This window comes from Antedon mediterranea, chromosome 3 (assembly GCF_964355755.1).
Source record: "Antedon mediterranea chromosome 3, ecAntMedi1.1, whole genome shotgun sequence".
In the NCBI taxonomy this organism is placed as follows: Eukaryota; Metazoa; Echinodermata; class Crinoidea; order Comatulida; family Antedonidae; genus Antedon; species Antedon mediterranea.
In genome coordinates, this window is record NC_092672.1 from 3,470,704 (window position 1) to 3,497,305 (window position 26,602).

Genomic DNA, 26,602 nt, shown 5'->3' on the forward strand with positions numbered 1-26,602 from the left:
TATGTATTTTTCTTTGTTGTTTCATTGCCTTAATTGTTCCAAGCGAAATGGATTTCCATTTTAAAGCGGATCAATATTTCTTAAATCTTTAATCTACCAAAATCCGTAGATCTGCATAGTGTCTACACGTTACAGAATAATAGGTTAATTTTACTACTCCACGCCCCTCCACCACCATTGACAGGTTTTTAAAGTTTTATTGATAGGATAGGACTGTTATAGTTGACTGTTTCTTCTAAAGATTGGTTCCCGCTAGGACGCAAACCATTGATGTGACGGCTAATGCGTAACTTCGTTTATGATTGGTCAAAGTACCTTATCTTATACAAATTATCTTTGCCGTGTCCAGTCACCTGAAATCACCAAAATAAGTACTTGGAAGTGGCGTAAAGGTTACGGGTTTCTTCGAATAAATTGCAAGGCGATCTTTGACGTACACAATATACAATTGATATAAAAATAGAATTTACTTCCTGACTTTTTACACGTATCAAATGCATATACGCGTTTAACAAAGAATATACTTTAGCACATTATTACATTGACATATAGTTGATTTAAGTTCGTTGCAATCTCAATCACTAATAAGAATTAAACATAAATAAATAATATTAGATCAATTGAGATAATGTATTTTTGTACCGATTCTTCGATCATTAAAGAATTAAAAATGAATTAATAATAATAGTTAGTTTATTATACCGTCGCGATTGCTTACGTCGTAACTTACGTTTTCCTTTTATTAGTTTGCATCAATTATTTTAATGTTTGACTAAATTGTTGGGGAAACCCCAATGCTTGTTAGTCCGTTATTACTATCCTACCAACGGCTATAATATTATACTATGCGTATATTACCTAATAATATCTTACAAGAACACGAATTATTTTTTATATTAGTTGACTTAAGTGAATGACAAAAACATCAAGAGAAGCTGTTAAGACAAGTAAAAGACAAACAGTTCACCAACAATGACGTCACCAGTCTCTGCTGGAAACTCACCAATCAGCATTCCTTCAGTTCTAGTTAAAGAACCAGCAGCAGACCCTCAAACACCGACTAAAGAGCCCGAAAAAAGTAAGGCATATTTTACAAAATATCTATACGATATTCGAGTTGGTTTCAATATTTTCAACACTTTTTTTAAAATTCAAATTACGTTTGAAATTTAAATACATCTGGAATTATTAGCTGTTACAATATTACACTAATAAGACAATGTGGAAAATCCTTCAACGGTTTATTATGATTGTATACCCAAATTGTAGACGTTCGCAATTTTCTTCTATTAATTGCCGTATCTCTCTATCTATTTAGCTGTTAAAAACTAATTAAACTCTGTATTTTGTTGTTAAAATTAAATTTTTATTTTAATTGCATTTAAAAACACAGGGTTGAACCAGGTAGAAAGACGGTATAGTCAGCGTTTGACGCCAACCTCTTCTCCATCTGAACATTCTCAAAGGTACTACTCACCACAGTTTCCTCGACGAAAACCACACTGGAAACCAAACTCTCCTGTGACGCCTACAAATAAGTTCCTCACCAAAGATGGAACGAACAGTCCACGGGCAAAAGCAGGTTCACGTCAACTATTTATGCCTACACCATCTCCCACCCCAACGTCACAGCCTCCTAAATTTAATAAGAACAACAATTTCTTTAAGGAACGTTCACAGGCAGTGTACGATGACAGCGATGGTGACCAAACGCTCGAGTTGTCCAAGATGTCAAAAGGAAGTGTATCTGACGTTAGTTCAATTGGCTTCCCAGATGACAAATGTTCAAGAACACAATCAAATTGTTACGAATCGGTAATTTTGATACGTTTTGGTTTTTTTTTTATTAAAGATGTATTGTCCCCCAAAAACATGAAAAATGTATATTAATAAAATAAGACTTTAAATAGGCCATTTTGCAGTTTTAATAAAGTTATTCATCTCTGTAAAAAAAATATTTCACTTATAACAAGACAAACGAAACCGTTAATTTAAACCAAAAACCATTGTCTGACAGACAATTTAATATTGCTTGCTTTAAATTACATTTTTTTCAGGTAAATCAATTTGTTTTCGACCAGTTTTTGGTCAAAGTGGATAACTATTACGTGACATTAAAATGGCATATTCAACAAAAAATGTTTTTAGGGGACAATATATCTTTAAGATCATAGCTTAATTATGAACTTTACTTTGTCAGATTTTTTGGAGAGCTTTAATTGGAGGTAAATAAATATGTAACATAGCAATTGTTTTAATAATTAAACATTTTTCATCGTCATTTTTCCTAGGACAATGGGTCCGAGTCTGAATCGTACATACGTGAGAACGAATCAGAAAGAAGGCGTCGTCGTCGACTTAGCGCAGGCAGCGTGTCGTTGATGAGCCTAGCAGCTAGTCGAGAAGTGCTCAACGATATTTTCAAAAGTGAAAGAAATGAGAACAAATGGATGAAAGGTGTGATTGGGTTGTGCGTAGCAATATTTCTAGGTGCCATACTGTTCATCGGCTTGCACTACGGACTTTATTACACGGAAGTTGTGTCGGTTATCATCACGGCAGCGTCGACATTTTTCATAGTTCTAGGACTAGCATTCAGTGGTAAGCATATCAAGATAATGATTATAATAGTAATAACATATATATGCGTGTGCAGTGCTGAGCCGTTAATATGATCATTAATTTAATATAATTACTATTAATAATTAAAACTATTATTAAATGAAAATGAAATAAATGAAACTTTAAACACGTATAGGCCTACATATTCTATCGACGAATAATTGATCTGTTTGGCCCACAATACAACTTCAACCTGGATTTTATTTGCTGATTGTACTCCATCATATGTCCGATTGTCAACATAGTATTTCATTTTTAAAGAATATTTAACTAAAAATGCACTAACTTTTATTATTTTATTTCTCGACAATACACTATTGGCATTAGTTGTTTTCATTCGTTCTTTTACACGGGTTTATTAAGTAAAATACTAATAATACATTGTAATTTGTTTTGTATTGCAGTTAGATCAAGATGTATTGCGGCGTTAATGGTTCCAACTTTATGCACTTCCAGAGGGCGTGCTGCTGTTCTTGCTTTGACTCTTGGGCTATTATTGAACGGACCAATCAAAAACCTCGTAAATAATGCAAATCAGCTGACAGAAGCCATGACGTGTAACGCTGAGGTAAGCAATTTTCACGTTATATACTTTTTATTAGGACTAATACAAAATTTGGACGAAAACCAATTGATGATCCTATCAAATAAGGTTATATACCAGTAGTATAATTATGATGAGCAACAATAAAAAGAATTTAAAAAGAGTCAAATTAAAATCAAATAAAATTGAAAACCAGGCCACATGAAATTACTTTCCAAACATTTTTCATCTTTACATTTAAACCGAAAAAATGTATTTGTCTTTCAAAATGTAAACACGCTTCATGCTTTTCTATCACATGACATTTACGGATCCGTATGCAGTTTCTACTTTCGATTGTGCGCACTAAAGCGTGGTTCCCACTAGAGAACGAAACGCAGCGCGTATTGACGCAATGATGTATTGCGTAATCACAAGTGGGAACCGACGACGCAACAGTGCTGCAAAAATCACAGGTTTGATTTCACGCAGGCGGGGGTAAACACAATTATTGGAAGGGCATTTGCTTATGTTGCGTAGGTTGCGTTAGTTACCTACCTCACAAATGGGAACCAAATACACGCATGCAAGTAGTTAGAACGAGTATTTACAGTACAATTAAAATAAATTAACATGATTCATATATTTGTTATATTTTTGTTGTCATTATCGTATAGGTTTTAAATATGCATAGTGAACAAATACAAGAAGCTGCGTTAAAATCATTTGATGATTACGTCGAAAACGTAGAAGCCAGTCTAGAGACACTTGAATCTATAGCCACGGACATCCAAGAGTCTATGGAACCTCTCACTGAAGGAATTATACGAGTTAATGACCAAATAGAGGTACTATTTGTGTGCACTTTTTAATAAAACTACAGTACTGTACAATAAATAATGACGTATAAATTGTAGTGCGCCCTCTATATCGTCACACAAAATTGGTTTCTTTTGGCGCATCAAATACCATTTGGTGCTTAATTATTAGATCGAACATCTGAACATGCTTAACTCCTACCGGCGCGCATTTATATCGTCCGATCTATTGTCGTGATGAAAGCATCTTACTATAATACAATAACATTTTTCTAGAACGCTGCAGATGCTTTGAAGAACTCTGCAGAAACGTGTGTAAGAACGCTGAACAACGCATACGACGAGTGTATATTACAAATAAACAGTGTGTATGAAGACTGCAAAAGTAGCCTTAGAATAGGTAAATGACCTATCATTTTATTCTTTATTATTGTATGTACGGGGTTGGCTAAATATGGTTCAGATGCCGCACTCATTTCTTCTACCTTCCATTTCAGATATTGACCTATGTGCACCTTTGGGCATTACTGATGTTTTCTGCGAGACAGTCAAAATCGGTACCGGACTTTGTCAGTTACCAACGTTAGGAGATGACATATTTGATATACTCATTATTGACGGGATAGAGGAGGCAGTTGAAGAGTTAGTTGACATGTTTGAGGTCAACGTGGACTTTGTACCCACGTGGCAGGACGCGCTCGTCAATTTTACAGGCGATCCGAAGGCTATTGCCGAGAAAATAAGCGCCAAATTAGAAGACACATTTGGAACATTTGATATTCTCATCTTGTTTTTGGACCGTCTTGTTGCGTTTTCGGTTGTTTATCTACTCTACCGATCATATAGGTATCATTCAAATTATGTCACAAAGGACAAGTTTGATAATTTTTACATCACAAAAGAGTTCCGGAAAGTCGATAAAAACAGACGTGAAAACGGTAAGGAATTTGTTCTACCGCTTAAAAAATATGAGAAGAAAACCATGATTGATGTGACCACGTTATCACTATCTCATCCCGAGAAAGGTTCCTTCAAAATCGGCTTAGCATCAGTTATTCTAAAAGCACTTATAACAGCTATCATCATACTAGTTGACTATGGATTCTATTGGCTACTAACAGTAATAGAAAGTCTATATAAGGAAATCAATTACAGCGCATCAGGTGGAGGCGATCTGAGCTACAATATTGAGGGAGATGGTCTAATGGCGGACTTTGCACGCAACCTGTACGGCGAAGGCCCACAAGATTCAAACACGTACGAAATACAATCACAGGCACAAAAATGTATTCCAAAACCATTCAAACCAGAGGACAATACTGCCATTATTATAGGTGTTTTATACGGTGTAATCATATTGACTGTTCTTTTCCAAGCGTACGCTTTGCGTTTACGTCGCTGGATCGCGTCATATTATTACCCAGAGCGTGAACAAGCTCGAACGATGTATCTTTACAACAAAACGCTAAGAAAACGTAAAACGCTTTGGTCAATATTAAAACAAACAATAAAAGAGAATCGCCGAGAACAGGTTGAGGCAGAGAGAATAAGTTTTAGGGCGTGGTTAGCTACGCACAACAAATTATGTGGTATTATATTCGCGAATAAAATGCACGTGTGCCTCGGCTGTGCAACCGGAGAAAATGAATCGTTTTATATTTGTGAAACTCCGCGGTGTAGTGGCGCATACTGTGGCGAGTGTTTGGAGCAAGTAGGAAGTCTTTGCACATTGTGTGGCGATCCCATTGATATTGAAAGCGGTGTTAAAAATTCCAAAATATAATTTAGCTGCTGTGCGGGGATCGCTGCCGACACTAGGCATTTAATATAATATAAAATGTTCAACACATAACATGTATCACTTATTCTACAATGACGCATGGAAGAAAGTTTGATGCGACACTTACTCGACGAACGCAGCGAGCTAATTTTTTTTTTATCATTAGCAAAAAGAGGCATTTGATGCCGAATTCCAAAAATAAAAATGTATAATATATAAAAAATACTTAAAGCTGTTTACCTTATTAAATTTTCATCTCTTGGCTTACGAAAACATATCTCTTTTGGCTATAGGTATAATTACTAGGAACTATAATTGACTCAGTGTCCTTAAACAACCTATTTCCATAACTGTTAGGCTTTGGAAAAATGAAAGTAACTATGAATGCAGTTATTTCATAATAAAACCTCAGCCATTAAAACAGAACACACTGCAAACATTCTGTATGCTGATCAGATCAATTATTACTCGCTTCTTAAGTTTCTACCAAAAACATTATAAACTACACAACATGTCTCGTACTAAAATATTTATTGGTTCTCTATGCATATTCAACGATGTTGATAAAAATCGTATTTAAATAAGTTGCTTTTATTTCTATTGAGTTTAGTGGGTTACATAATAATATACTGGCAAGGTTAACAACAAAAATTAAAAAGTGTCAATATTGCACTATTAAGCAAACAATAACTACAAATAACACAGGTGACGTTGCTAGGTATGGCAAGTGATAAATGAACGCGTTCGTACAGATTCAATGACATCATAAACTGTAAGTGATGTCATTCAACGTCATACATAGAAAAGGTTGTGATGTCATAAACATTAAAGACTGTGGTGTCATACACAATAATGACTGTGGTGTCATACACAGTAAAGGCTGTGATGTCATACACAGTAAAGGCTGTGATGTCATACACAATAATGGCTGTGATGTCATACACAATAATGGTTGTGATGTCATACACAGTAATGGCTGTGATGTCAAATAGCAATGGTTGTGATGTCATACACAGTAATGGCTGTGATGTCATACCTAGTAATTGATGTGATGTCATACATAGTAATTGATGTGATGTCAAATAGCAATGGTTGTGATGTCATACACAGTAATGGCTGTGATGTCATACCTAGTAATTGATGTGATGTCATACCTAGTAAAGGCTGTGATGTCAAAGAGCAATGGTTGTGATGTCATACTAGCAATGGCTGTGATGTCATACTAGCAATGGTTGTGATGTCATAAACTGTATAAGCTGCATGTGCCTGATTGTTTTCTATTAAATTCTATTTGTTTATATTGTGCATTTTAAACACAATGCAAGTGTAGGCATTCCTCCTAACATAGATAATTTTCAAATAGTAATATTTCTTACCTATAGACACACTATTTACAATGTAAAAATACAGCTAAAATACAGTAACAACATGGATAGCTGTATTCATCAAAAACTGTATAATAATCTACAAAAATATTATTTATTACATAACTAATAGTTTATAGAATGTTCAATGTTAGTTATTTAACAGTCCTGTCCAGTATCAGTAAAGGACATTAATACAACAGCTATTAACATACAACATTAAGTTATTAATATTCATGTTCCTTATAATGTTATGAAATCTATTTGCACTAAAAATGATTCCGAAATAAATATACTTTAGCACCAAACAGGCTGTGTGTTCTATTGATTGCAAATTCATCTATTTTATTACTTGCATAGATACAAAGATTATCATCTGTAATTGTAAAACGTTTAATTACTAAATCTCAAGTAATTTTGGACAAAAGATATAGAAATAGCCACTACAATAACAATGTATATACATTAAACACAACAATATAACATAATATATAGCAATTCTAATAGAAAAACAATCCAGAAAATAACACATACATGTGTAGTTAGAACTAACAATACTCAAACACACCTTAACACACGTTATAACACAAACAAATACAAATGTATTTTTCTGCTCTTTTTTTTTTAAAGATAATAGTACAGCACCAATTTTTCTTTTGCTATATATAATTCTAAAATATTCATAATATTTACAAACGCTAGTTTACAATACAACGCACTTCTGTAGCAAATGGGTAAAAGTTCAGAATACTGCAGTAACTCATTGATATACTGCAGTAAGTCAGCACACTTAATGTACAAGTCAAACAAGATTAATGATGATTCTGATGAAATTATAATGATGATGATATGGTGGTATTGATAATAAAGTATTGATTATCATTATAGTATATTATGATTAAGCGTGGTGATAATGATTATAGGTATTGATTATGATTATAGAATATTGAATATGATTATAGGGTATTGAATATGATTATAGGTTATTGAATATGATTATAGGTTATTGAATATGATTATAGACTATTGTGATTATAGGGTATTGATTATAGAGTATTGATTTTGATCATAGAGTATTGGTTATGATTATAGGATACTGATTATGATGATAGAATATTGATTTTGATTATAGGATATTGATTATGATTATAGGATATTGATTATGATTATAGGATATTGATTTTGAATTAAGATACAGATATTGTAATTATAGGGTATTGATTATGATGATAGAGTATTAGTTTTGATTATATGGTACTGGTTTTGATTATAGGGTATTGCTTACGATTATAGATATTGATTATGATTAAAGAGTATTGATTGATATTGTAAATTGATCAAACTTAAAATGAGAAAATATTAACCATAACAAGCGCTATACCATTCGATATCTTGAAATCATGATTTAAAAACTATAAAACAGGAATTTATAAATCATAAAGCAACCTGAGGTAGCATGCTGTTAGTGTAATTCATATGAGTAACAACAAAATGGTAAATAAATCGTCTGATGCTTCGCCTCTCATACAGGGCTGACTGGCTTGCCGTTAAGGTTCCTATACAAACTTTGAACATACGTGAACACACATTTCCAATCTGGCGTGTCCTTCATCATGATCATGTCGTCAGTGTCTAGTAGAGGCATGATGTTGGCCAGTGATCTAGTACACAAAGGAAACCCAAATAGTCAATAGATGTATAGTTTGTACATAAATGTATCCAATAGTAAAGAAAGTTCACTTGTCAATGGTTTTTTTTTTCAATCTTAATCTGTCTTTTTTTTTTTTTTTTTTTTTTTTACTTATTGTCTTTTGGACAAAAATAAATGCTTTTTGAATTGAATAACTATATATACATTACATTACAAACATTACCATAATAACCACAAAATCATTTCCAGTATCTGTAACTACTGTACCATAAACAGCATGGTAATCATAACACCATGATGGTACAATGACATAAACTGAACCAGGGAGAGGTAATCATAACACCATGATGGTACAATGACAAACTGAACCAGGGAGAGGTATCTCCCTGACTCAATCATCTCCAACTCATCCTCCAACACCTCAACATCTCGAGCTCCGTCTACACTATAAAACTAGTCCATACCATATATAGTAGGGATAAACCCAAATATGATAGTATGACATCATCATGCCCATATATTATGGGCACATTTTTTTTGTCACATAAGTTTGATAGTGTAGACAGAGCTTTACACCAATCCATGCCAACTCCATGGTCGCAAACACATACCACTATCACTAATAACGCCACTAGCTTAACCATGTCACCATCACCTATGTACCGTCCAATCAGATTACAAACTTACTCTGCTGTAGTAAAAGCAAGGTCAAAGTTGCGTCGTCTTTCTTTAGGGTCAAGTTCATCAAAGTTGAATGCACCTGGATAGAAATGATGAATAACAGCACAAAATGCCATGCCATTGTTCCAACTACGAGAGAAATTCTCAATCTTTACGTTCTGAAATAAATAGAGGTAAAAATGGTCACTAAAGCTCTAAATGTGATGTGCCCATATATGGACATGATGATGTCATATCAGTACCATATGTGGGCATATCACTACCTTATTTGAGCACATCACATTTTTTTTGATAGTATAGACATATCTTTATACTGTACACTGGTGGGACAGACATGCACCAAACAAAAACCATCCGATACACGGTTCTTGTGGTGAGTACCTCTCTGTTATTGCGGTGGTCCTTAGAGGGCGTAATCTTGCAAGAGTGGACTTTAGATGTGTGCGCCATTCTGAAGGCTTGGGTTAAAATAAATTCCACGTAAAATTGTGTGCGATTGTATTTATCATAGGGAGGATGCCTGACACCCCTCAAATACAACTATTGAGAGCTTGATTAAGTTAGGTTAAGGAACCTGATTGTATTTATCATAGGGAGGATGCCTGACACCCCTCAAATACAATTATTGAGAGCTTGATTAAGTTAGGTTAAGGAACCTGATTTGTTATGTGTATTGTTTTTGATGAGACGAATAAAGAGATTGATTTGAAGCTGTTGAGTCAAAAAGTAATTCTGTGCACATTTATCTAATATCCAATTGTGAAAAGGTTATTTATAAATTTTTTTTTTTGGCCTGCGTCAGTCTTAATAATGACTAAGCAAGGACTGTTTAAAGCACCTTGATTGGTCCTAACATTGATCAAGGGCTTCTCTCGTCTAGTGCCCGCCTTCACCAGAGGAAAGGCAATGGTCAATACGTCTGAGGCAGATACTAGATGCAGGGGCTGCCATAAGTGTCAGCTGTGCTTAAATGCCTAACGGGACTCCAACTCCAAAACGGTTATTAGAGCACAAATAAATATTGTACATACTGGATATTCACTAGTAATTCTTTTGCACCAATCCAGTAGCTTAGCCTTGATAGAGTTCGCATTCTGGACCATCATACGTGGAGGCCCAGCAGAGCTTGCCCCAGCCTGAACTTTGCCCCCAAACATTTGCATGATGTTAGCCTTCTTGTTCTTGGCTGCCGCTTGGTCTGCACGCCTTTGTTCCTGAAGTCTTTTGTTCCTACAATAAATTAAAAAAATCAACTACTAGACAACCAGTTTATTACACATAACTATTTATACTATTAGATCCTAACTTTAGAAGAGTTAAGGCCCTAATTCTAGGGTTAGGAAGAGCAGTGATTTTATTGACTACCTTGCGGCTTGTTGTTCCTTCCATTTCACTGCTTCTTCCGCTCGTTTCTCTTCCCTTTCTTTTTTCTTTTTTGCAAGTTCTTCATCAAACTTTGACACTGAAAAAAATCATTAGAAGATGATAAAACGAATTTATTAACTAGTATTAGGTGTTCTTTGCAAAAAAGCGTGAATGAATCATTAAATCGCTGTTTAAGTAACAGAAAAAAAAATAAAATAATGATATAAATCATGCAGAACTCTTCCCCTACTTACTTTTTCTTGACGTCAATGGTTGTGATTCTGGCACTTTTGATGATGATGACGACGAAGATGATGAACTAACAGTGGTGGACTTCTTTGAATATGAAAACCCACATGGTCCTAAAAACAAAAAGTAACAATGTACAGTTGAAAGTAACAAAATCTTGAAACATTCAAACAGTACATATTAAATATTATTTTAATTTCAAAAGGCAAGGGAAAAAACTGACTAGAAACAAAGTAAAAAGGTTTTAGAAGCTAGTAAGTATATTAGTTATTTTTGCTTTATAAATGCTATAGCTCTGTCTACACTATCAAACTATATGTGACAAAAAAATATGATGTGCACATATATGGACATGATGTCATATCACTACCATATTTGGGCATATCACTACTATATTTGGGCACAACACACTTTTTTTGTCAAACTAGTTTGATAATGTAGACAGAGCTTTAGTTTACAGATATGTAGGACGAAAACAAAACCAAGTGAATTTAAGAATATCAAATATAATCTAACTGTGATCACCTGTCTGTAATATTATGTTATAATTATTAACCGTTCATCATTAATTGTTAAAACAGGTTAGAACACTAGTAGCATAATTATCAAAGCCTGGGTGGTTGCTGTAAAAGTGTCTACAGAATGTTATTTTCTTGTGTCAGGGCCTACACAGCGTGTTAAGGCAATAGAGATGATAAGATAGTGTCAACCTTGTGTTGTTAGATGTAACCATACACAGTTGGACGTACAGTACTGTAAATACTGACGTGTAAATAGAACTTGATGAACTATAGGCTATATTTTTGTAATTGGTAATGAATCAAAATAGCACACCATATTTCTATACAGTATCTCCAGGATCTCAAGAAAGCAGGTCACACTATTTTTTTTTTATTCCTCTTTTTGGATTTTTTTGGGGTTTTTTTGGCATAAAAAACAGGGCTGTAGCCACCAGTACGGGGCCGTATCCACCACTTTTTCACAGAGGCCTTTGACAACCCAGTGGCTTGAACAGAGATTATTCTCCTTTCTTACGAACATTGCACCACTATATTTCTTGTGGCTATATCATCACTGATCAAAAAGCATGCACAATTTATTAAGTTGGAAAATGTATTTAGAAAATAAATCACAGAACACACAAGAAATCAAGGGGGCGCAAAAACAGGTGCAGATCAAAAACTTTGTTTTTGTTTTGCTCACAATATTTCCTTACCATCTTGCCGGACAACTTGTTCAGTGGTTTCGGTTTGACTCTTTGTTTTACCATCTATCATAGAGAGCACAAGTAGAGGACAGAGCACAGTAGAAAGAAGTAGAGAGAAAGACATTGACATATCAAGATAGAGTGTATATATAAACATATAGAGCATAGTCACAGAGAAAAAATAAATAGTTGCCTTGCTTTGTTTATACTAGTTATTATTACAGTATTAACATTTATAGAATATATAATATAATAATATAATACTGTACATATTATAAACTAAAGTTAAAACATTAAACCTATTCTAGTCTTTTATAAATATATTATTAATTCTATTTTATATTATTGTAATTATTATACTGTTAATTATTATTATTATATTATTATGCTATTGTTATACAGGTACTGTAAATATAATGTTAAAAAATGCTAACAACTTTATAACAATTTCAATTTGGATTGGGAACCATCTTTTAATTTTTTTTTTAAAGAAAATTAATGGGTGTAAGTATTAAGGTCTTTCTACACTATCAGAGAATGAGAATAAAAATATGATGTGCCCATATATGGACATGTCATCACTACCATATTTGGGCACATCACACTTTTTTGTCAAACTAGATAGTGTAGACAGATATAGACTTGATATATTGAAATTGATTGAAATATATATTTATACTGGGTAACCTCTTCAGTCAAAGACTGGTCTCCCAGAGGGCCCAGTTGGTGATCGGTGGCTGTGATGTACTAATACACCGGGGTAAGCCCCTACTCGTCTCAAAAGATGTACAGGTTCTTTAAAGTGCACACGAGCTAGGTGTGTACACTGGACCTACAGTTTATAGTCTTTATCCGAGAAGACATGTTCTACCACCAGAACCATGGAGTGAGTGAGCCTCGAACCCCTGCCGATGTTATGGCTACGTAATTACGGTTCCACTGTCTTAACCGCTCGACCACTCACTCACATATAAATCTCTTCTTTAAAAAAAGTAATACTTCTTTGTTGTCTTGGACCTGCGTGATAACATAATTGTTAAAAAATGCGTAACAATATTACGTTTAAGTAATCAAACATTTTTATCTTACCCGCTGATTTTGAAGTGATTGATTTTGTAACACTTTGTACTCCATTTTTCTCGACAGTTTTTATATTTGTCGTCGTTTTTGTATTTCCATCATCTGTTACCACTGATTTCTCATCATCTTTGTTAACTTTTATGACTTTTGTTTCTGGTTTTTCTTTGGTAATTGCTGTAGAGTTATTATTCGGAGACAGCGGAGGTTTATTATCAACGGGTGTGCTTGGCGTTGACAGCGGTGGTTTGTTATCAACTGGGGTGCTTGGCGTTGAAAGTGATGGTTTATTGTCAATGGGTGTGCTTGGTTTTATTGTCGTTGGTTCCTTCTTTGTCGATTCTTGTTCATTTATATTATTGTTTTTGTCGTCTGTATTTTTAATATTTGTTTCTTGCCGTTTTTGTCGTCTCCTCTCTCTATCAGTAATCGTAGGTTGTTCTGTAATATCTAAGAAATGCAATTTTCCAAAAATTAAAAAATTCTAAATATACAAGAATAATTAAGAAAATAAATTTCAGAGATAAATAAATCATCATTCATCAATAAAAAATTAATTGAAATCATTCTTTCATTATCACATCAGTGTTATCATTATCATTGGGCGTGTTTCTGCTGCAAATCCTCAAAATACGGTACGGTAAAATGGTATATTTTATAACAAATTTTTTAGTACCCTGTTTCTGCTAGAAGTACTATCTTGGGTGGTCGTGTTAAAATTCATCTTTTTTTACCCAATCTGCCTTTCGATCCCCCAAAATGGGGACAAGTTATTCCTTCCTTGCTCGAATTAGAATTTAAATTCTTTGGCGATGTAATTGTAGCCTCTGCTTTCTGTTTTGTTATTGACTTGTTTCAATGATAAGTTCGCACACCCCATACTCTCCTTTAACTGTTGCTAAATTATCTTTTTAAATCTACCTGTTCTGTTCCTTTTTAATTTTCCCTAAATATTTGTTTCCCCAGATTGTTTGCAAATGTTGTTCCTTACTTTCGCTGACTATAGATTATCCATCCATGTGTAAAAAGCTTACAGAAAATTAAAATATTTTTTATTGGCAGCAGAAAAGGGTACCAAAAATACAGTAGAAATTTATAAATACCGTATTTTATCCACAAATTTGGTGGCGAAAATATGGTATACAAAATATGGTATATTTTTTTTATGATCTCCATTTTCCGCTGCTAAAAATATACCGTACAGTATATATACGGTATTAAATATGGTATTTACTTGGCAGCAGAAACAGGGCCATTGTCATAATTAGCATCAGTGACATTTCTGTTTCTTTCAATCATGACTGACTTTGAATGTCAAGTACTAGGCCTGTAATCTGAAAGGTTTCTGACTGACTTTGAATGTCAAGTACGGTACTAGGCCTGTAATCTGAAAGGTTTCTGATGACAAGGTGCAAGATGAAATGTTAGCATGCCGATGCGTACAGTCACCAAACATCGCAAAATGCCATCACGAAAAAAAAATTAATTAGTGCACGGCGTAATCAAAGGCAAACACACTTTTGTTTAAATAACATTGGTACCTAAATGCTCTACATTCTTTTAAAGTTAAAAGTAACGCATAATACATTGTGCATATGGAAGATTGTGCTTTAAACTATAATCATAGTATTGCACAACGACTTTATACGGTACGGTATCTAAATGCTGTACATTCTTCTAAAGTTAAAAGCAATGCAAATATAATACATTGTGCTTACTATATCATAGTATATTGCACAACGACTTTATACGGTACGGTATCTAAATGCTGTACATTCTTTTAAAGTTAAAAATAATGTATAATACATTGTCGATATGGAAGATAATCATAGTATATTGTAGTCCGACTTTAAAACACTGGAAGCTTTAGCTAGATTAGGTAATATAAGTTCAGGCTAATGAGGTAATAGTGCCCTGTAGAGATCATTGTAAACTGGAGAGAAGCGAGTAAGCTATAGCAAATTTTGCAATTTATATTATGTTATTTCCATGATTTTTTAAAATTTTGCTCCTCTTATTTTAATCAAATTGTTTTCAATTGTTAACTTTATAAGATAAGAGAAATAAATGTTACTTTGAATTAATTGAATTGAATTAAATTGAATTGAATTATGCACCTGGAGCAACAATAATGCCCTGTAATATAGTAAACTGGAGAGAGGCGTAGGCTATAGCAAATTGCAAAATTTATAATACGTTATTTTCATGCTAGGACCAATTCTGCACTTGAAGCGACAAATAGTCACTATAAATTTCTCCTAATGATAGCGCCATAAATTCAACACTACTACTACTACTATACAGTAACTAAGTAACTTGTGTTTGAATTGGACGTAAGGTAGCACGACACAAGCCTTTCTTTAGCCAAACTCTGGGAGATAAAGACACAATAATGATTGCAAGAGATGGTTACCATAATCCATGGTAGTCCGAAAAACATAAACAATGATTAAACGTCTGTACTTTAGATCCTTTGATATTTATGGGCACAGGTGTGATTCTTTATTTACCCACAGAATTTGACAAAGTGGCACCTTTTGTCACCTTCAGTTGTCACCTGTTTCCATTAACAACAAGCTTTGACAAATGCTAACGACCTAGTCGGTGAATTTCCAATCAAAATATTGTGATGACGTTGATATTGATGTTAACATTTAAATCCGCCTACAGTAGGTACAACCAACTCTCCCGATTTTACAGCCTATCAAATTTAAATAAAATCTCCCCCGATGATGATCAAATAAATATCTAAACGTTGAATCAGTGCTTGTCTCGTTATTTGGTGTCAGTTTTATACTAAGATACTATATTATTTTATACAGAAGGAGGATAAAAGCAAGTTAAATAGATGACATTTTTAACTAGAACTTTTCTTTCTAACAAAAATTAGAGCACTCATTTTCATACATTAGATAGAAGCAATTAAATTATGACAAGATAGATGAAAGCACACTGTTGCATCTTGTCAAGAACTGGGTCAGAAGGCACAGAGGTCAAACTGCTGTATGCAGAGATCAGTTGCTTAAGCTGTGGTGTACTGAATTACATACAATGTACTATGGGTAATTTATTATTTTAATGATGATACTAGGTCACATGTTTATGCAAAAATACAAATACCAAAATTATAATTTAATATTTTAAAATATTTTTTGTAGAACAAATAAAATCTCTTAACTTCTGCAGTTGCGCAAATGATCAGTTACAAGAGTAGAACCATCAGAAGTTTCACTAGGGTGGTAGATGAAAGTTATTTGCTAAGTATCATACCTCACATTTTATTGAATGATCTAGTTGAAATAGCATAAAGTTTACCTTTGGTTTTTTTGCGTAGCTCCCTTAACCTGGCACGAATTCTTTTCCTCTCTTCAAACACCGTTTCTACTTCCAACTTTCGAGACAAAATAAAACAAAAACATTCATGCACATGCCATGCAAATTAGGTAAATTACGGAGGTCAAATTAGAAGACAGAGGTCAAATTGGAAGAAGTAGGTCATAACTTTATACAAAATGTTCCTTTTATTGCAACATCAGAATAAGGTACAACATAAAAACTTGTCAGGTAAGACATTCTAGTTGCCTATCAATATATAATATTAAAAACCCTTTAGGAGATCTCCTTGAATTATATTCAGCCATATACGATTTCTTCTATATTATAATTAGGTTATTTTTGGATATCTTATTACTAGCAAGGTTGCCAAACATTACAGCGGAGACCCATGACACATGATCAAAATAGTTGTCTGCGTTTCAAAGCTTTCTGTCCTTCAAGATACTGTGGAAGATGGGTTTATTTGTCAGATACCTGGAAAAATTAATTCCACAAAAGTTGAAATATACTTGATTTAATGTGAAGTTAAGAGGAATAAGATATCCAAGAAGGCGGATCTTGTTGATCTGTAGGTTCTGCAACTGGTAAATAGCAAGACAGAAGTATTTGAGATAGAGTATTTATTAAAGTAACCCAATATCATTTTTAAATGTTTTTTCCCGGAATTGAATAAAAAAGAAATAAAAACACGTAACTTCATGCAGTTTTTAAAAACCAAGATATCATATTTATAAAGAAAATAAAAATAAAAATGCAACAATTGAAAATCATTCACAAATATATCAAAATACATTTTAAGGGGGTGGATGAGGAAAGAAGATGTGGTGGTAAACATGGCAACACTTTACCTTAGGAACTCACCTCTACTCTTTACTACTATAGCACTGATTTCAAAAGCATCTTTTATATTCCACATTTGTACACAACATCACAATGCCAAGGATAAGAATATTCTTGATTCTATAGTTTTTTATGCAGGACAAACATTTGTCATATTGTAATTCAACTCAATTAACTAAAACTTACCATTTTTTCCAGCTCGCCCACATTCTCCATATGTTCTATATCAGGCGCCATGATGCACGTTCTGGTACCGTTTCCCTGCTTAAAATATTCCTCGTCCTTTTTAGATAATTCACACTGAAAAACAATAGAACTGTTAGTGTTATCGACAATCTTTGCAGCAGTCAACGTCACATCACAAAAAAACATTCTTTGAACTTGGTAATTTTTTAGATAATTTTCTTATGAAATAACAAATCCAAACTTTCAGGAAAGCCTAGAATTTCGGGCCTGGCCATGCATGTCCGTTTTGGGAGAATCTTTGAATCACTGAAGAGCTTGTAACTCTTTTTCCACGATTACAGTTTTGTTTATAACGCCCACTAATCAAGGGTCAGATAGCTGATTTGATGTTGATGACTTTACAAATATACAGCTTCAATATCTTTGCATTGTTTGTTTTTCATGCTGCATGTTGTGACATATAAATCAGCAATGTTAAGATACTAACACTAACATAGATTAATTAGGTTACAATAAAAATAATAACTAGATTTATTTCATCACATTTTAGGTTCTATGCATTGATTTAACAAAGATAATTTATTTTTTAAAAGATTTACTGATTGATTGATTTTGTCGGAAATGTTCGTTATTTATAATAATATGAAAAACAGGATCTGGTAACGTAAATACAATAGCCGGTATCACTGCACATCAAGCCACTAAATAACAACCCGATCAAAGACACCTCCATATCCTTCCTATGCATGATAATGCATATAACCTAATAATTCTGTGTTAGATTTATGATTGATGTGTGAATAACAAATTATTATTATATGATCATATTTAAATTAGAAAAATGATTAAACTTCTACAATGTTTATTATTTTATCATACTTTAACTATCTAAACAGTGTTTTTTTTAGCACTGAAAGTGAAATTAAAAAATAACAAAACTAGAAAATAAACAAATAAAACACAATTAATTTAAGTTTCTATGAAAATTCATGCAATATCTGCATTGGGCAAACTATTTAGCTTTGGTTTTTCATATGACCTCCAAGGTCAAACACAACAGATCAAAAGTGCATCCAACAGTTATAAAAGAAAGATGCATATCAAAACAATTGATATAATTCACTGGTACATAAATAAATAAAATCTGTACTTTTTTCTCAATAATCAAAAGCAATATTTTAACTAAATTAATGTCAATAAAAATTCAAACTGACACAGGTATTAGTACTTTTCTACATCACTATACCGTACTCATAAATTATAATAATAATATGTATTGTAGAAGAGGTCAATGACTTGAAGCATCTTAAGCTCTGTCTACACTATCGAACTAATTTGACAAAAAAAGTGTGATGTGCCTAAATATGGTAGTGATATGATCAAATATGGTAGTGATAAAACATCATGTCCATATATGGGCACATCACAGTTTTTTTTTTACATAAACTAGTGTAATAGTGTATAGACAGAGTTTAAGGATAGAATATAGAATTAAAAAAACCTTGTAGGCCTAATGAATTAAATACTTTATGCCTCTCTTTTTTTTTGGAGTCGCATACCATAACATTATTTAGGAGCATTTCTGTTCTATATAATTTTATAAGCATAAAAAAGATAATATTCTAAAATATTATTAATTAACAAAATGTGTGTGAATTTAATAAAATATTTTTTGGTTACAGCTATGAAGAAATGACTTCTTTATATGTAATCATTAATTGAAATGCTCAATTTTCTACAAAATACATTTCAACTTTGTTAATTATCTGTTCTTGAGTAACGGTGACTCAGATCGGGTTTCTTAAAGTCATGTTAAATCAAAAAGGCATCACGCACTGCTAATAAATTACTTAGATAGGTAACCAAGTCTTTTATATAAGCAACCATTGACGTCAGTAGTGATAACAAAGTTGTGGAGCTATTAAACATAACAAACTTAATACATGTAAAAGTTAATATAATATGTAATTTACTAAACTTTTCTTTAAAACAAATATAATACTATAGACTTATATCATGGATGATTCTTAAGAAATGCTTTACATAAAATATAATCAAATATGCGATTCAAAATTGTTAACATTCTCAATACTGCGTCCATTCAACTTCATTTTTTAAAAGAATCACCATTGTCTATAGCTTTAGCTATATAAACCTGAATTTATCACTTACTATAATATTATAACGCAATTATTATGTTGTATTGCACATTTCAATTGAACTGCATAGCTAGGATTTTATTTAAAGGTTTAGTAAACCCTTGCTTCCACATACCTTGAATATCTCTACAACACTACACTAACAAGCGATGTTATTGAAGATGACAAAAACATCTTTTAAATTTTATGAATGATTGATTTAGCTATTTAATATACCTCAAAATCAGAATGGGTTCTCTTAATATTAATAATGCATATTAATCATATGCAGAAACAGTATACAGTACTTTTAATCCATGGTATAAATAAAAATTGATAAATAAATGTAAAAAATTATTTTGTAAATATAAGGTACCTATAGTAGGATTTTAGTTGTTTTTAAAATTAATTAGTGTTCCATGACCTTCTCATCAAAATTAATGTCTCTCATTGTTGTGCTATGTCAACATAATGTCAATGACGGCGAAATGTCCCCAATAATGGGGATAGCTATGCAAACAAGTAACAAGTAAGTAACCTGAACAGTAAAATATTGTCCATATTCCGTCATTTTTTCACATAAAAAGGGCATGAAGAAGAAATGTATTAAAAGAAAAGAGAGAATGGAGTGGAACATAGGTTGAAGGGGTACATCAGTATGTATTGTTTTTCTTTTATGAACATTAATTATTATAAATAGGTTTTGATGACGAGTTAAATTCTATAGCTTTTTATAGGTTTGTCCCCTGTATGGGGTTGGCCATAATCATTTCATTGCAAAGGTGACTAATATGAGTTCCCAAATCGAGTCTTATACACCAAGTATAATGCAATTTAGGTTGATGCTACGCTTTCTTCAATATCCATTAGCAAATGAATCATAATATTTAATAAGAATAACCACATTATTAACACTCATTTGCCAACATTACATTATTTAATTACCGTAAACAAATCATTAAATCATTGTTAAATTATGAAATATTTACCAAATTATGTTGCAATCAAAATTAATTGGCTAATTATAAACTCATTAATCTTGTTAATTAAACCAAGTTGGGACTTTACTAAGTAACTTTACTTACAATGTTAGAAAAACTACTCAGTATAAGCATGGAGGTATAAGTATATTCCACATCATACCAATATAATCTGTGACTTTATGGTTGTACAGCAATCCCAGTTTCCTGGGTACAAATCCTACTGGACTCTATCAGGGCTGTAACAAGCATGAGGCAGACGAGGCGCTTGGCTTGTCTGACATTTTCAATTTTCACCACCCACCCCAATTCCACAGCACAAATCGTCATATTTTATATATAAATTATAACATCTTTGCATCGTCTTGGGTTGTTTTTAACCTCTCGCTACAGCCTTGTCTATACTATGACATTTCTGATGGCCATTTGTGAGTGCAATACATTTACACTAGATAAATGTAAACATGTATGATTATTTATATTAAGATATATTTTACATAAGTTAAAAAATGTAATAAGAAATATATTCAATTTATTTCAGAATGGATATAAACTCTTATCAAAGTTTAACATTAAAAAGGTAAGGGTATGATGATAAAAATTACTATAGCATATAATTATAAGAAACAGTATTTTAAAAAAAGGTATTTAGAAAAAAATTAAATTCAACAAAAAATGTTTTTAAGCAGGAATAAATAAAACTATTTAAACTATTTAGCAACAATGTAGAAATGCAACACTCTCTACATAAATATAGCGGTGTGACACAATTGACAGGTGAGGAGCATACCTTTGTATTAAATATGATTGTTGTTGTTTTGTTTCTACACATTCACTTTTAAAAGATGAACAATCTCATTTGAAAAAAAATTGAAAAAAAAAAATTGAAATACCTATTAAATATTATAAGGCATCTTCTTGGAAACTAGAAAGATGAGGAGGAATGTATAAATTCTTTATAAAATATTTCCAAATTGTTGATATTGATTGGAATTTTTCTAGCCTCCCATGACAGGCACTGTAGTTTGCCTAAAGCACAATGTTCCTTACCATGAGGTCTTCTTGTGACTACACTGGCTTACAGTTAAGCCATGGAGGTAGACCCTCATGGTAGCCTGTTCTTATAAAGCCTCTAAAACGGTAGTTCTGTGAAATCGTAAACCCCAACATTCTACTTTGTAATCCGACTTTTTCATGAATGTTTATTCTTTTGTAAATTTGGCTTTTACAATCTATTCTAGTTCTAATTTAAGTGTAAAACTCTTGTTGTTAATTGTTTAATTGTTAAATTTGATTTGTGTATGTCTTACGACCTTGTCGAAAACACCATTGAGGTGAACAAGTGTTGACATGATTAAATAAAGTTTTTATTATTATTATTATAGGAATACATTCTCCTTTGTGGGTATATTAACATTGCACATACTATACACTTCCCTTTATATACTTCTGGAGAATCACGAGCACATAGATCAATTGACCATACGTAGGGTACGTTTAGAATTATTAATTTACTTGGGTATACTTGGTGTAATACCTACACATCAATTTTGTGATAATTAGTTCATGAGGAAAACTTAAATGGGTAAATTAATAACTAAGTCTGAATGGGTAATACTTTACTACACGTACACCAGACTGACTTACACATTGATGTTCATTCAGATGGAAGGTGAGCAACACACAAGCCCTAGAATACTACTAGCTCCTAATTCAGGTACTTTATATGTAAACTTTTCAAAACAATGAATGTACAGTACTTTGGTAAGATATTTTGTAATTTATGGCCTAAAACTATTGTATAAAACTTCTTTTTCTGCCTTAGAGGTAGTTAAACTTTTGAAGACAACAAGAAAATGATATGAATAAATACGAAAAAAACCCGCTATTTTCTCCATTGCAATATTGTGGTTTAACTTCTACATTCAAACATGCCTAATGTTCCAACAGATATACAATAGCTCTGAAATGTAGTTATATCAGAGTTAAGGAGGTTAATATTACAGTTTTAGTAACTGATCACATCAGTACTGTTTTAGGCCTACTTTTGTTGGTTGTAACATTAGCTAATTACAGTAGCTCTATTTTTGGTTGCCTAGCTTTAACGTGTGTGTGCGGAGACAGTTTAATATTATAGAGTCTTTAGCCCACTACAAATTAAGAACATTCCCATGTATTACAACACTGAATAATTAATATTACATATAATAACATTATAATATGATACAGTAAATCAAAACAAAATTTAATCTAAATAATCTAGTATAAATGTAAACATTAATTTATATCACAAAACCAAATAGGAAGAAGAACCTTTCTGGTGAAAGTTTACCTTAAAATTAACTGTAAGTAATCCTTTATAGATGTCACATCAATCATAATGTCATTTAAAACAAACCACTTTTGATCTTTCTCGTAAAAAAATGAATGAATCAGGCTGATAAACGGCAAGATATGAAACACAACCCCTGCTCATCAGAAGAACTTACACCAGCTGGATTTTGATGGAGAACAGTGCATTTTGTATAGTTTCATCCTAGGTTGCTAATTGAGATGCAGATAGGAGGTTTGGTTACCACTGAGAAACAGCTCAAATTAAACGTGAATTTACATATTAGGAGACAAGATGTCTTTTACAAGTCAAAAAATTTAGAGCATTTTGCTGAAAACTTACAGCTTCCATCTGAGCAGAACAAAAGAATTTTTCCAACGATAAAACTATCAGGAAAATGTTAATTTTCTTTGCAGGGATGAGACTGGGGAGGGGGAGGAGGGTTTGGGTACCTAGGGATGCACACTCTATTCTTCGACAGCTAAAATTAAATGTTATATCCATTTTTTATATTAAATTAAAACAAAATATTGGATCCACTCTTGCTTTGTGGTTTATCATTTGTAGAAAATTTGTCATTTTAATTTATTAAAATAAATATTAATTGATTGCTGTAATTTCATTAGAATGTTGTACTTAATTCATAATAAAAAGAGAATACACTTATATCCAAGAATCTATTTTAATTGCGTCATATAGATACTTAAATCACATACCATAGCTAGGTCTCATCACCCATCATGCAACAGTAGAATCTGCCAATCATAGCAAAGGTGACGTAATTACTGGTATTGTAATATTACACAAGAACCTAATCAAGGGACACCATCACATCAAGCCTATAAAACAATGTAGGCCTACAGCAATGGGAGAAGTTCTGTTAAACAAACCCCATTTCCAGTCAACCCTGTTCGCTAACTCTTAAACCATCACAAAGTAAATTTTCCAAGAGATAAATATTAAACAAAAAATTAAAGAGATGCAATCATAAAATGCATTCCTACCAGGACAAGAGAGTTTGACATCTGTAAAACTTTCGTCTACTATTAATTTGGACAGAGATGTTAATTTTTAAGGATTTATTTGTTTTTAAATAGGGTTACCACCAGGTGTCCATTGCACCTGTATTTAGCACTAATTACTTGATTTTATTGATTAATTGTTCATAAACCTTGGGCTTAAAATGATGGTTTTAGGAATTATTATATGTGACTTTGTGTTTTTAATGGATATATTTAATGAATTATTGTAATATGTGTGTATGGAAATTATTGATGTATATTATTATTTTGACATTACAATATCTGTATTCTATATTTTTCAGAAGAGAATTTCTAATCAAAAATAGATCCTCAGAAGAATTTAATTAATCTGGGGTAAACGTGAAAACATACATCAGATAATAACAACGTAACTGAACTCTAATGACGAAATAGTAATATTACTCCATCACTTTATACATCAACTACAATTCCTTTAATCCGTTAAAATACTTTTAAACCAACGATTATCTCTTCCTAGTTAAAGGCATCTTTTCCATGGCAACCAGAATGCTTATGGCTGTTTAAATCTAACTTTCTCTTTAACGTGTTCCAGATTATATCAGTGCTAACACATTTTGACACTTCATTTAAGATTTGGGTTAAAGTTGATGATTGGTAAAGTTTTAACTAAACTATGATTGAGAAAATCCTTTGTTATGAAATGATAAAATATTCAATTTCTCAATGTTGTACTTCTCCCATATGAAAATATTTGTATATTTATCATAAGCAAATGTAATGACAAAAAATATAATTTCTATAGTAAGTCCAAAAATAAAACAATAAATCTATTTCTCTCTGTGACTTATTCAGTATACATGGTACTATATACTACAAAAAAAATAAATAAAAATAAAAAATATCACCTATAATATTATTAGTGTAACTGTATACTAATAAAAACAAAATAACAATACAATAATTCAGTGCATTTTAAATATTATATTACAAATAACATATAAAAAAGAAAAGAAGCTTACAAGTAGTCAGCCACTAACAATATAAATGTATACAGTAACTCCCTGAGGACAGGTCAGTAAATATAAGAACTATATACCCAATACATTGGTATCTCCACAGTAGCATCTATGCCCTATGCACCTACTTATGGCAACAGTGCATCTGTCTATCTACTATCAAGACAACATGCTCAGAATGATAAGTAGGCTAGCTCAGTGCCAGCCAATGCCATATAAGGAGCTACTATGCAACTAGACTTTAGTATACAGACTCTTGGTGGTAGTTGGTTGAAATTTAAGTCTGGATTTCTAACCAGGTAACTTTTCTATATAAAAATATTTCAAATCACAATGGTTTGTGGACAACAATTACATTTCATAGGAATTGATTTTTTATTGAGTTAATACTAAAAAAAAAAAAAATGTAAAATATTATCCCCAATTTTATTTTTAATGATTATTTAATATAAAAAAAAAAAATATGAAAGACTACTTTATAACAAAATAATTGGTAATCATTTCGTTGTGTTGATATTAAAAAATTCATTTCTATGCAAAAGTTGGATGCTTAAAAAAATATATACTTTCAAAAAAATTACATTTTCCAAAATTATTTTACCACCATCTAAATTTGTTATATTAATTATTTTCATTTTTTGTATGTTTTAAGTTTTTATTAGAGTGACATGCTTTATCGGCCACAGATCATCTTTTGCCACTCCTTGGCGCAATCAAGCTATTAGATGTTTTGTTAAAATGTTTGCTGAAAATTAATTTTAACAAATGTAAAATGTGTCTGAAAAAATAATGTTTCTCAACTTACCTTTTCTAGTTCACTGAGATCGATTTCAATTTCAATTTCCATAGGATTCCCGTTTTGATCCATGCTATTGGTCACTGGCATTCTTGATGTGTCCATCGTATCTTCCATTAATGACTTTGTCTTGAGGGCGCCTTTAGTGATCGGTTCCAAACACATGGAATGATTTTTTGTTAAGGAAATCTTTGATTCAATTTCAGGATTCTCAGTGTTCGAGTTAATTTTCAGTTTAAGTTGTTTTCTGTTCCCAAACGGCGAATTCAACCTTGTAAGCTGATCAAATTTTTTAAACGATGGGTTGGTTTCCGTTTTATTTTGTTGCGTATCTTTCTTGACCGATGTTTGAATTGGTTTGTACCGTTCCAATACACTTTTTGGAGTATTTGACAAAACAATACCAGTTATTTTCGATGGCGATTGAGTCTTACTCGATATAAATGGACTGTTAGCTTGGTTCTTTGCTTCAATAAATTTAGACACTCTATCTTTGTTGATACCCAATGGCGATGAAGAATAGTTTTTTTTTGGAGTTGAAACATCACAATTAAACTTAGCAGCAAAACCACTTACTTTCCCTTTAGCTATTCCTGAAATAAAAGACAATTACAGATTAGACGGTATCATGAAGTTC

At 32.2% G+C, this 26,602-nt stretch overlaps 2 protein-coding genes and 1 long non-coding RNA gene across 4 annotated transcripts in view; 1 reads left to right on the top strand and 2 right to left on the bottom strand.

The window, feature by feature from the left end:
* Positions 1 to 21: 21 nt before the first annotated feature.
* On the bottom strand, positions 22 to 6,198 carry LOC140044560 (uncharacterized). Its single transcript, XR_011844468.1, has 3 exons — positions 5,984 to 6,198; positions 1,478 to 1,636; positions 22 to 353 (listed from the first exon to the last, which is right to left on the bottom strand). It is a non-coding gene; the product is annotated as an uncharacterized lncRNA (long non-coding RNA).
* On the top strand, positions 1,647 to 5,990 carry LOC140044559 (DC-STAMP domain-containing protein 2-like). Its single transcript, XM_072089123.1, has 6 exons — positions 1,647 to 1,815; positions 2,292 to 2,601; positions 3,027 to 3,190; positions 3,823 to 3,993; positions 4,240 to 4,363; positions 4,461 to 5,990. Exons 1-6 carry the CDS (start codon positions 1,729 to 1,731, stop codon positions 5,744 to 5,746), a joined length of 2,142 nt encoding a protein of 713 aa, XP_071945224.1. The 5' UTR covers positions 1,647 to 1,728; the 3' UTR covers positions 5,747 to 5,990.
* Positions 6,199 to 6,261: 63 nt separating the features above from the next.
* LOC140044558 (uncharacterized) overlaps positions 6,262 to 26,602 on the bottom strand; it is a 44,613-nt gene continuing 24,272 nt past the window's right edge. The window contains exons 12-21 of one of the 2 annotated variants that reach the window (XM_072089121.1): positions 25,975 to 26,558; positions 17,700 to 17,813; positions 16,653 to 16,728; positions 13,350 to 13,787; positions 12,270 to 12,323; positions 11,059 to 11,166; positions 10,805 to 10,901; positions 10,471 to 10,669; positions 9,446 to 9,597; positions 6,262 to 8,768 (exon numbers count right to left, since the gene is read on the bottom strand). In XM_072089121.1, the coding sequence (XP_071945222.1) occupies positions 8,630 to 8,768; positions 9,446 to 9,597; positions 10,471 to 10,669; positions 10,805 to 10,901; positions 11,059 to 11,166; positions 12,270 to 12,323; positions 13,350 to 13,787; positions 16,653 to 16,728; positions 17,700 to 17,813; positions 25,975 to 26,558 (1,961 nt within the window). In that variant the 3' untranslated portion in view covers positions 6,262 to 8,629. The remainder of the gene's footprint in view (positions 8,769 to 9,445; positions 9,598 to 10,470; positions 10,670 to 10,804; positions 10,902 to 11,058; positions 11,167 to 12,269; positions 12,324 to 13,349; positions 13,788 to 16,652; positions 16,729 to 17,699; positions 17,814 to 25,974; positions 26,559 to 26,602) is intronic. The other variant, XM_072089122.1, reaches the window with a different exon arrangement.

Bases quoted from the DNA above. Each gene is read 5' to 3' on its own strand.
- LOC140044559 (XM_072089123.1), top strand. From the start codon at position 1,729: ATGTCAAAAGGAAGTGTATCTGACGTTAGTTCAATTGGCTTCCCAGAT. The intron at 3,191-3,822 runs GTAAGCAATTTT...ATTATCGTATAG, and splicing joins CCATGACGTGTAACGCTGAG to GTTTTAAATATGCATAGTGA. The intron at 4,364-4,460 runs GTAAATGACCTA...CTTCCATTTCAG, and splicing joins CAAAAGTAGCCTTAGAATAG to ATATTGACCTATGTGCACCT.